At 34.5% G+C, this 13,038-nt stretch overlaps 1 protein-coding gene across 3 annotated transcripts in view; it reads right to left on the bottom strand.

Moving 5' to 3' along the window:
- PTPRQ (protein tyrosine phosphatase receptor type Q) overlaps positions 1-13,038 on the bottom strand; it is a 241,992-nt gene that overhangs the window by 167,958 nt on the left and 60,996 nt on the right. For all 3 annotated transcript variants that reach the window (XM_088800966.1, XM_074325366.2, XM_074325367.2), the window contains one exon: positions 8,794-8,966. In XM_088800966.1, coding sequence (XP_088657092.1) covers positions 8,794-8,966 — 173 coding nt within the window. The remainder of the gene's footprint in view (positions 1-8,793; positions 8,967-13,038) is intronic.

Below are 13,038 nucleotides of genomic sequence, written 5' to 3'. Positions count from 1 at the left end.
TTTCTCCATTTTTCATTGTACAAGGGCAAAATTTTGCAAAGTCACACTATACAAAAGTCGAGGAAGTATTAGGGAGCAAAGAGATGTGTCAAAACCTGGGGAGTGGGATGGGGCACAGGGATGGATTTGGAGGAGACAGGAAGATGAGAATGTTTAAAAATATGTAACTATGTATTTGACACTTAGGAGGTCACTGGTGACTTTTAATAAGATTTCAAGGATTTAAAGAATTTTTGAGACAGGGCAGATATGAAGGTTACACTTTGAGAAGTTTAGAGTGAATGGAGAGTTGATGTCAGAAACATGGCAGCATGAGGGGTCCCCTTTGATCTCTCCCCTCGAAGTTACAACAAGTTGAACAGCTATAATTAAACAAAGGATTCCCTATACAACACAAAAACACATCAGAGAGATCTGCGCAAGTCAGGACTAAGAGGGGAAGGGGGAAGGAAGAAGTGCAGAGCTCACTGTAGACCCGGGACAAGGGAGGAGTGAGACCACAGGTGCACTCTCTGTGGCCCTGAACAATCCTGCCTGAGTGATCAGGACATAATACTGCTGAACCCAGTGACTGGGGCAGAGACAACTGGAGGCAAAGACTAACACAGAAGTGCTACAACTCTGGTCTAACAGACCGAACTGCCAGGCAGAAAACAAAGCCACAGAGCCTTGCAGCCTCCTCCCAACCTCCCAGTGTTAGCAGCAGGCTCCAGAAAAAAAAAAATGGTACCAGTATTGGATGAAAGAGGAGACTATCTACAGCCCTAAAAACTGGAGAGATAGTTCCTGAGCAGCAGACACACACTGCAGCTAATCCCAGTGACAAGGGAGGAACTAAATGGGGTGAAGCAGCCATAGTCTGGCAATAGCCATTATTCAGAGGAGAACAAAGACAAACTGATCAGCCACCTCTCCCAGCCCACCCTGCCCCCACCTTTAGCAGCTGATCCCAGTGAGGGCACTCAGAGCTGCTGAGATGCATAGTTTTGCATCTGCTGCATGGGCAGCACAGGGATTTCAGGGTCTCAGAACCCCATTGCCCACCACATCCTCCCATGGAGATGGTGCCCCAAGACTGAGGCAAACTTGTCACCGGAGAGACCCACTTCCACAGGAAATCTTCCACCATGAGAAGCTAGAACAGGGCAACAGAAAATAAAACACTACTTATTGGAAAATATAAGAAAAGAAATACCTTTTCATATTAACTAGCTGCAGAATTCATTCCCATAGGTTCCCAGGAAGATAAATAATTCATCATTTACCATGAATAACCAAGGTAACAAGGCAGCTCAGAAAGAAAATGAAAAATCTCCAGAAAATAAACTTAAAGACATGGAAATATGTAACTTAAATGATTTCAGAGAATTCACGATTGCATTTCTGAAAATACTCAACAAGATGCAAAAAATCTCAGATAAACAGTTTAATGAACTCAGAGATAAAATCAATGAACAAAATGAATACCTTACCAAAGAGACTGGAATTTTTAAAAAGAACCAAATAGAAATTCTGGAGCTGAAGAACTCAATAAAAGAAATAAAAACTGAAATAGAGCTGACCAGGTGGAGGAAAGAATTGGTGTTATTGATGATAGAAATCTGCAAATGATGCAGATGGAAGAAGAGAGAGACTTGAGAGTTAAAAGAAATGAAACAACTCTACAAGAACTATCCAACTCCATCAGAAAGAGTAATGTTAGAAGGGGAAGAGAGGGAGAAAGAAAGAGAGCCTATTCAAACAAATAGTTGACAAGAACTTCCCAAAGCTATGAAAAGAACTGGATCCTCAAATCCAAGAAGCAAACAGAACACCTAATTTCCTCAATCATAATAGGCCTTCTCCATGGCACATTATATTGAAACTGTCAACAATTAATGACAAAGTAAGAATTCTCAAGGCAGCCAAGGTAAAGGAGATGGTAACCTACAAAGGAAAGCCTATTAGATTATCATCAGATTTCTCAGCAGAAACTTTACAAGCCAGGACAGAGTAGAATCAAATATTCAAATATTGAAAGAGAGAAATTACCAGCCAAGGATAATAAATCCATCAAAGTTATTCTTTAGATATAAAGGAGGAATAAAAAGAACATTCCAGATATACAGAAGCTGAGGGAATTTTCCACCACAAGGCCTGCATTACAAAAAATACTGAAGATCACTCTACCAGAAAAAAAGACAAGAGGACACAAAATTATGTGTAAGATTACTAACAGACAGAAGCAGGAAAAGGCAATCCCTATACATTGGGCACTATACACTAAACATAACATAAGGGTAAAAAAGATAAAAACATAAAAGAAGAAAAAAGAGAAGAAGAAGACAATTGGCTATTGCAACTCAGAAATCAACTCACAGTATAAATAGGGATAATTTGTGACAACAAAAACATAAAAAGGGAGAAGGTAAAAGTCTGAATTTGCAAAGGGGAATGGAGATAAGATGCATGCTGAAGAAAAAGAACTACTGTATATATGAAACTTTCTTTTACATAAACTTATGGAAATAACTGAAAAGAAATCCAGAACTGAGACTCATAACATTAAAAAAAAAAAAAAAAAAAGGAAAAAGGAAAAAATCTTAGAATACCACCAAATAAAAATAACAAACAGAAATACAAAGGCAAAGAAACAATGGAGACACCAAGCTAGCAGAAAACAAAAACTAAAATGGTTATAGGAAATCCTCATATGTCAATAATCACCCTAAATGTAAATGGATTGAAGTCACCAATAAAAGGGCACAGAGTAGCAAATTGGATCAAAAAATAAAATGTATGCATATGCTGCATTCAAGAGACAATCTCAGCTGAAAGGACAAATATAGACTCAAAGTGACAGGGAGGAAAACGATACTGCAAGCAAATGGCATCCTCAGAAAAGTAAGTATAGTCATACTTATATCTGATGAAACTGACTGCAGGATAAAAAAGGTAAAAAGAGACCAAGATGGACATCTCATAATGATAAAGGGGACAATACAACAAGAAGAGATAACACTTATCAATAAACTGGGGTGCGAAAGAAATGTATACAAGTGGACACTTTTGTCTACGTTGCTCAAGCAGTAGTTCGCATAATCAGAAGTGTCTAGACGCTGATGGTAACCACTTTGAGCACCTCGTGTAACTGCAGAAGACAAATGTGACTTGTATTCATTTTTTGTTATTGGTATATATTGAGTATTAAAATTTTAATAGCTTTTTCCTTTCTTAAAATGTGTATATATTTTTTGTGTGCCCTCTGTATATGCTTCCAATCAGGAAACACCAAAGTATATATACAAACTGAACTAAAATGAGAAACTGACAAAAACACAATTATAGTGTGGAAACTAACAGTTTGAGATAGATCATCCAAACAGAAAATCAAACAAAGTATCAGCATTAAATGACACATTAGACCACGTGGACATAATTGACCTTTACAGAGCCTTTCATCCTTGAACACCAGACTATACATTCTTTTCTAGTGCACATAGAACATTCTTAAGGATACACAACATGTTGAGACACAAAACTAACCTAAACAAATTTAAGAAGACTGAAATCATACCAAGCATATTTTCCAACCACAGTGCTTTGAAAGTAGAGATCAATGGCAAAAAAAAAAAAAGGGGGGGCAGAAAAAAACCCACAAATAAGTGGTGATTAAACAACATTCTACTAAAGAATGACTGGGTCAAAGAAGAAATAAAAGGGCAGATCAAAAGATACATAAAAAGAAATGAGAATGAAAACACATCATATCAAAATAATTGAGATACTGTAAAAGCAGTATTAAGAGGGAAATTTATATCAATATATGTAACGTTCCAAGGTGGAATCACAAAGAACTGGAAAATCTAAATAGACCATTCAACAGTAAGGAAATTGAAACAATCATCCAAAACCTCCCTAAAAGCAAATGTCTAGGATCAGATGGCTTCACTAGTGAATTCTACCAAACATTCAAAGATGATTTAATACCTGTCTTCCTCAAACTCTTCCAAAAATTTGAAGAAGAGGTAATACTTCCTAACTGATTTTATGAGGCCAACATTACCCTGCTACCCAAAACTGGTAAAGATAACACAAAAAAAGAAAACTACAGACCAATATCTCTGATGAATACAGAGGCAAATATCCTAAACAAAATACTGGCAAATCGATTACAACAATGCATTAAAAAGATTATACATCACGATAGAGTGGGGTTCACCCCAGGAGCACAAGGATGGTTCAACATATGCAAATTAATCAATGTGATACACCAAAAAAACAAAATAAGGGATAAAATTCATATGATTATATCAATAGATGCAGAAAAAGCATTTGACAAGATACAACAGCCACTCATGATTAAAACAATAAAATAGGCATAAAAGGAAAGTACCTCAATATAATGAAGGCCATATATGACAAACTCTCAGCTAAAATCATACTTAATGGTGAAACTCTGAAAGCTTTTCCTCTAAAATCAGGAAGAAGACGGAATGCCCCCATCACCACCGCTATTCAACATAGCATTGGAAGTTCTAGCCAGAGCAATCAGGTAACAGAAATAAACAAAAGCCATCCAAATTGGGAATGAAAAAATTAAATTGTTACTTTTTGCAGATGACATGATTCTTTACACAGAAAACCCTAACAACTCCACCAAAAAAAAAAAAAAAAAAAAAAAAATTAGAAACAGTAAACAAATACAGTAAAATTGCAGGATACAAAAATCAATGTATAAAAACCCATTGCATTCCTATATACTAACAATGAAATTCCAGAAAAAGAAATGAAAAAAAAATCTTTTTGTAATTGTAACTAATAAAGTAAAATACCTAGGAATAAATTTAACAAAGGATGTGAAGGACCTATATACCAAAAACTGTAAGACATTTATTGAAAGAAATTGAAGACACAAAAAATGGAAAAATATTCCGTGTTCATGGATTGGAAGAATCAACATAGTTAAAATGGCCATATCCCCCAAAGCAATATACAGATTTAATGCAATATCCATTAAAATCCCAATGGCATATTTTAAAGAAATAAAACAAGAAATCATCAGATTTGTATGGAATCACAAATGACCCCAAATAGCCAAAACAATCCTAAGAAGTAAAAAGAAGAAAAAGAAGGCTGGTATGACACTACTGACTTCAATTTATTCTACAAAGTGACAATAATCAAAACAGCATGGTATTGGCTGAAAAACAAACACATAGACCAATGGAATAGAATTGGAAACCCAGAAATAAACCCACATATATAATGACAGATAATTTTTGACAAAGGAGCCAAAAACATACAACGGAGGAAAAAAAAGCCTCTTTAATAAATGGTGCTGGGAAAATTGGAAAGTCATGTGCAAAATAATGAAACCAGACTGCTATCTGTCACCGTATACCAAAATTGACTGAAAAATCAATCAAAGACCTAAACATAAAACCTGAAACAATAAATTGCATAGGAAAAAGCATACATACTAAATTTAAGGACCTCGGATTCAGAGATTTTATGAATTTGACCTCAAAGTCAAGAGAAGTAAAAGGAAAAATAAATGAATGAAACTATATCAAACTAAAAACCTGCACAGCAAAAGAAACTATTGACAAAACAAAGAGACAACCAACCAAATGGAAGAATATATTAGGTTGGTGCAAAAGTAATTGTGCTTTAAAAGGTTAAAACTAATTGCAAAAACCACAATTAATTTTGCACCAATCTATTTCAAACAACACCTCTAATAAGGGGCAAATATTCAAAATACATATATACATATAAAAACTCATACAACTCAACAACAACAACAACAAAAAAAAAAAAAAACAAAAACAATCCAATTTAAAAAGGGGCAGAGGACCTTGAACAGACACTTTTCCCAAGAAGACATACAAACAGCCAACAGATATGTGAAAAAACACTCAACTTCACTAGCTATTAGGGAAATGTAAATCAAAACCACAATGTAATACAACCTCATACCTGTTAGCATGGCTATTATCAACAAGACAAATAATAACAAGTGTTGGAGAGGTTATGGAGAAAAAGGAACCCTCATACACTGCTGGTAGAAATGTAAATTAGTACAGCCACTATGGAAAATAGTATGGTGGTTCCTCAAAAATTAAGAATAGAATTACCACAGCACCCAGCAATCCCTTATTTGGTTATCTACCCCAAAAATCTGAAAACATTTATCTGTAAAGATATATATACCCCTATGTTCATTGCAGCATTAGTCACAGAGGCCAAGACATAGACAACAAAAGTGTCTTTGGATACATGACTGGATAAAGAAGATGTGATACATATACACAACGGAATATTACTTGGCCATAAGAAAAGATGAAATACTTCCATTTGTGACAACATGGATGGATCTTGAGATTATCACGCTAAGCAAAATAAATCACACAGAAGTCGAGAATCATATGACTTCACTCATATGTGGGATATAAAACTGAAAGTAACAAGCAAACAAGACAAAAAAATTTAAAAATCATAGATACAGACAACAGTTTAGTGGTTACCAGAGGGTAAGGAGGAAGGGGGAAGGTAGGAGAGGGAAAAAGGGATCAAATATATGGTGAAGGAAGAACTGACTCTGGGTGGCGAACACAATGCAATATACACATCATGTATTATGGAAATGTAACTTGAAGCCTATATAATTTTACTAACTAATGTCACCCCAATAAATTTACTAGATTAAAAATAAATAAAACAAATAAAATTAAAATAAAAATTTCAAGAGCGAATGGAAGAAAAAAGTCCTTATCCCAAGAAAGGTACCAAGGTCAATGAAAAGGATAAAAAATGAATACACAAAGCCAGAGGCTTTATCTGTTAGCTCATGTATCCCGTACCCTGGAAGGTGGGTATATATATGCCCCACTTTAAAAATGAGGGCACCAACTCTCCAAAAGTTGATTTGTCTGAGGTCACAGAGCTAGAACAGTGCAGAGTCAGGGCGAGGATCCCTGTTCATTTTGATTTAGAGCCTCTGCCATATCTGTGTCCCCACATCAACCACCTGAAAGGAGAGCCCAAACACCAGTCGCAAGAGAAAGCAGAAACATCAATAATGGGCCTGATCTAATGAAGAAAGATACCATCACAAACATAGAGAGAAATACAATGTTTCCTTTTATTAAGGGAGGAGAAGGAAACTAATACTGAGTCCCAACCAAGGTGAATGGTCCAATGCCATGATTAATAATCATAACCGATCAGTTATCTATCACAACACTTACTACATGCCAGGTACAGTTCTAAGTTCTTTATACATATTAATCCATTAAATCCTCTTTACCAATTTGTTTTAGGGACTCTTATAATCCCTGTCTTAAAGAAGAGGAAGCTAAAGTTCAGATAAGCCCCACCAATTTTCCCAAGGTTAAATAACCAAGAAAGGCAAAACCAAAGTTTAAACCCAAGCATTGGGTCTCCGAGGTCTGTACTCTTCACCTCTCTGTTCCACAGCCCAGTGAGTGACCAAATTAGGATATAAACCCAGATCTATGTGGTTCCAAAGCTCATGTTCACTCTTCCATGTCATAGGGATTGTGGAGCATATAGAAAGAGGCAGAATCATAAAGAATCCCTTCCAGAACCTCTTCGCTTCAAGAGAAATACAGGTATATCTGGCCTTTCAATGGTGTCATTAGCAGAAGTGGGAGACCTGTCACCTAGTCCTAAAAACATTAAGTATCTAAGACCTCTCAGCAGGAGCAAAGAGTTAAGCTTTTGCCCTCTGTGTGGGTATTAGAGAAAGTATATCTCAACATCTTTCGCACAAAAGAAAGGAGTCAACATAGGATTAAAACGTAACCCTCGTCTGGAGATGGTGAACAAGTTGGAGTAATTAGTGCTAGGCGAGAGTGCATTGAGCACATAGTAAGGTCAACTTTCAAATAGATACCATAAACAGAGGAAGGTTTGGACTAGAAATAGAGTGAACAATATACGTGGAAAAGATAACAGCACAATTAGAAGAAGCAGTCATTTTGAACAAAATAGTGGAAGCTTATTGCTGAATAACCATCAGGTAGCACCTCCCAGCTAGTCCTCCAGCTGAACTCACTGGTCCTAAGTACATTTATTCTTTGTGTGCCCAGGAAGCAGCCAATATCTGATTTGACAAGTCTGGAGGCTTAGCAGTCCTTTCAGGTGAATAGCAGGCTGGGTGAGGTAACTAAAAACAGTGAAGGGAAATCAGTGTTGCATGTACTTTCTAACAGAAACAGAGAGGAAAAAGACTTCCAGTGTGAACAGAATCAAAAACATTGTCCTCTTATTTTATGACTATGAACTTTATCCCTTTTATTTGGTTATTTGATTTAATAAAAGGTACTTTGTTTTTTTTAATAAGGCAGCTCTGAGAAATTTAGCTTCCTAAGACTAAACAGACTTAATCATTTGATAACAACTTCTAAAATTACTGTGCTTTTTATTAGCAATTGTTCCAAATTGCAAGCACAACCTTAGCTGAAGTATTTAAATCATAATAGGAGTTTCCAAGCAATTCATTAACTTAATCACCATAATAATATTCACGTATGGAAGAAACTTTAGTCCTGCTTAATTGTTCAATTAACATTTTTCATAGGCTGAAAAACAATAATAGCACTTAACTTATAATATATGTCCTAAAAATGAAATATGATCCAGCTATATTATCAACAAAGCCCAAATTTCTTCACATTATATTATAAACCTTGTCAAATTATTTTTAATGCTGGCAAATCTTCCAAGTTATCAGTGCCAGAACAAAGTAGAAAGGGTTTGCTAAGATGTAAAATAAAGATGCAATACCTCATCTTTTCCTATAAGCAGAGTATTTTCCAAAATTACTCCTGTCTCTGAAACTAGCACTTTGACTCGATATTGGTTAATGATTCCATTTGGTTGCCGTGGTTTCTTCCAAGTAATTCTTATTCGTGTGGCTTCTACTTCTGCAAGTTGTAAATCAAATACTGCACCTGGAACTAAAAATAAAAGTAAAAATAAAAATAAGGAGGGGAAAATACTAAAATACATTTTCGATTTTTAAAAAAATTCCCTGAATTCCTAGCTTATGATTTAAGATCTGTAAGAAATTCTATTAGAAATTAACCTAAAACAATTTACTAATTTATTAATAATTAAACATGTATAAGATTCTTTATATATGTGGGTATTTAAAGTTAAATTTCTACACATTGTTTTCAAACAAGAAAACAAGAATTAGGATAATGGAATAATTGCCCCAAATCAAAATGTCATAACATTCGTTTGAAACAAATTCATTAATAAAAATAACTTCTGAGAGAAAGCTGTTATGGACGATTAATGCCCAGTAGAAATCTTGAAGCCTTTATAAAAATTATAATAGCATATCAAAAATAATATCTAGAAGACTTTGAATGCAATGAAATTTAATTAGGGAAACTTTTAATTTATTAAATGAGATTGTTTGAAGAGTTGATTAATTTATATCTGCTGATTTTACAAATTAATTATGTGAATCTCAAATTTTAAGTACCCTTATCCTTTGCAGTAAAGAAAAACAGGGACAAATTAACAACTGGTTTAAGATAAAACACCAAGGACTTAAACAAATTCTAGATATAAAGTCACCAAGAGCAACATCTAGGAAACCTCCCAGTGCCCAGGACTAATGGATCAAGAATAAACATGCCCTAGGCTTTTAGCCACCTTTTGTTTATAGCTCGGTATGCGATTATGAATAAACAATTCATCCCTTCATCCTCAGTTTCCTTATCTATAAAATGGGTATAGTCATATTGTTCCTATTACTATGCAGGTTACTGTAAAAAACAAATGATTCAAGAGAATTTATAAAATATTGGTTCAAGAAAGAAAAATATGACATAAGAATATTGTCCCTTACGGTCAGGATGGTAACACATTAAATTCATTTCTCTAAGCGAATATATTTCACATTAGTATAGGTTTAGAAAATTCCACTTAGAAGAGAGATACATTAGGGGCATAACATAAATGCAGAATGAGTCTGTTGCCTTTTAAGATAACAGAAAGGAATTGAAAATTAATGTCCCAATTCCCATATGTAATGTTTATAATTGGTGAAGATAATTATGCTTCAGTTAATCGTGTAGTAAACTGTACAGCATTTTTATCCAATAGATTAAGAGTTGTTTCTCCTTTGTTTCTATGAAGTAACCACTTTAAAAGCCCCCTAGATATTGTGAGAACATAAATAGTTCTAAATGTTTTTGAATGGTTAACGGCTGGATGTATGAATAAGTCATTCTGGGCAAAGAGCACCTTACTTGATTATTGCAGTCAGGATTCTAGTCTCCAGTGTGGGTAAATCCTGCGCTCAGAACTGGGAGACAAACACAACATGAACAGCCCACAGGTAACTGGCTAATTTTCGAATCCTCTTTTCTAAAACCCTTGGTATATCTCTATATAGAAGAATAACTCTTTATATCGATCACCCCACAGGAGTTCCACTCTGAAGGGAAAACAGTTTGACTTTTGAAGGAAGGCGGAAGAGCTCTAGGCTAGGACCCCACAATTATTGATTGATTCATTCATCATTCAACAGACTGAGCCCTCATCATATGGTTACTGTTCTTGGCACTTTAGAATAGAGGGAGAAATAAAACAGATAAGGCATTGTGCACAGGCCACCGCTAGTACATTTTTTATTTCATTAACATATATTGTCCCTGAGCCTGTGTTTCTATCATCATGTTTACCAATACACGTTTCTCAAGGGTGGAGGAACTTTCCAATTGGTTCTGAAGTGTGAAAATAACTTGGTCATTTAAATAGCAATGCTCCCATTCCACCTCTCTTTTCCATTTTATTTTGAGGTTGCTATGTAGATGAATCCTTAGCCGGTACTGCATAACATAAATCAGAGAAGAGCTCTGGAATTTTTCTATTTGATTTGAACTCATGTTGAACCTCAACTGAAGAAGCCAATTAATGTAGCCAATTTAATGACTACATTGATCAGATTAATAGGGCAACTAAACCCTGCCTGCTTAGAAAATAAGTGAAATGGTCAGTTTCATTTTATGTAACTCATTAATGTAGTAGGATACCCAAAACTATGCAGTACAGCCAAAAAAGACATACATTTTACTGTCTCTTAGCCATCCTTAAGTCTATTAGCAGAAGGTTTTTTTATCTTCTAATTTATGATACACTTTTTATATAACTTAATAAGTATTGCCCCATGACACTAATGCCTAAAATTATGATTCAAGAAAAGAATGTTTCTATATTATCCTAAAAATTCACCCCTGAACTTATATAAGAATAACTGTAAACCTATCTCTTTTTTTTTTCTTATAAAAGAAGAAAAAGCTTAGGGCATAAAGGAAATAGAGTAGACAGCATTGTATCTTATCTTTAGAAAGATACTTGATCTCTTACACCACGCATTCTTATGGGGAAACCAGAGAAGTGTGGATTAGATCAAACTCCTTTAATATTGATACCAAATTAACTAAAGAAAATCAAACACACAAGGCAATTATTCATGGTTCAGCATCACTTCTGAAGGTGTTGTCGACAGGAACTACCTAAAAAATCATTCTCAAGTCAACGTGTCTATAAATTATACTAAAAAATGAGAAACAGTGGACATATGATTGGTAAAAAGTGTTTCAAATAATTTTAAGTTTTCAAATGAAAAATTATTATAATAGAAAATATAAAATGGAGACAAATGGCACTTGGGTAAAGAAAATACATTAAAATAATTTTTGCCAAAATTGAGCAAATGAAACTTCCATTAGAAGTGCATTTTGAAAAAAATCTATTGAAAAATAAAAATCATTGAGAATCCTGAAAAACACAAAGTTGACAGTCCCTCAGTGATTTCCCTACAAAGACTTTACTACCATTTGCAGAAAGTAGCAAGTTGAAATCACTGAAGACAAAAAGCTTCATTTCTATAGTCTATTTATGGGAAAGTAAACATGGATTTCAATACTTTGTTTGCTTTTAAGAAATGATGCTAACCTCCTTATAAGATATAATGACACTAGTGACAGAAAAGTTATTAGGGAATATTGAAACAACAAAGTTTACTTAAGGTTTTTTTTTTAGCCCCCATACAAATAAAATGCTGTTGCCTATGTTATATTCCGCTGCAGTGTCTCATTTTGAAATAGGTAACTCTATGACTCTTGTAACATTGGAAATTATTAAATTAAGATTTTTCCCCCAAAATCATCTCTTTTTCACACCTATGTAAAAATCTGCTCAGTAAAATATTAAGGGTATGTATGAATCTTATGAAATATACAGGAGAACGGCTATAACAAGATGATGTTGATTTTTTTGATTATCAAAGTACACTATGGATCATAACATTCTCAGTGCTAACAAAATCAGCCCCATGATAATGTAATAGCACATATTATTTTCTATAAGAGGTCAATTCAACATTTTTCTGTGATATCTGGAGATTTATTAGAACCCCACTTGTTTTAAAGGACATTAATTTAAAAGCATATCCTAATGAATTTTTAGACAGATTATAGCCTACTTTTAAATATGGGGAAGAAAATAGAGCAACCTTAATTAGAATGCAAAGAACCCTGTTATATTAATAAATGAGAAAGAATAATCTAAAATTAAGATACGATTTTCATTGCAAGTATATAGTCCTAATGAGTTATTAGAGTATTTTCATAGAGTTTAAAGATTCCTATATTACAAAGTTTTAATTAATGAAACCAGGTTTAATTAGCATCGTCAGAAGTAGAAAGTTACATTCACTGCACTTGCCAGAGTAGCCCGTTGAAGCCTTTCCTGGGTCTGACCTATCCCCCAAGAACTCCCTAGAGGAAGGTTGCCATGCAGATGTAAGACCCATGCCATGCCTGCCCTTAGTGGAGCCCACCTGTTGCTAACTGCCCCTCCTTAGAGCCAATGGTCTATATGTAAGTAGCTCAGGATGATAGTAAAATAAAGCTCAGGATAAAATATACAGGGCAAATAGAGTCATCTATTCAAAATAATTTGATGTAAAAAACGCACAACTGTATTGAAATATATATCCTTAAGACC

This window comes from Rhinolophus sinicus, chromosome 1, assembly GCF_057876585.1.
Source record: "Rhinolophus sinicus isolate RSI-liver-muscle chromosome 1, RSI-T2T, whole genome shotgun sequence".
NCBI lineage: Eukaryota > Metazoa > Chordata > Mammalia > Chiroptera > Rhinolophidae > Rhinolophus > Rhinolophus sinicus.
Note: the sequence above shows the minus strand (reverse complement) of the source record. Positions and strands in the feature narration are given on the sequence as shown.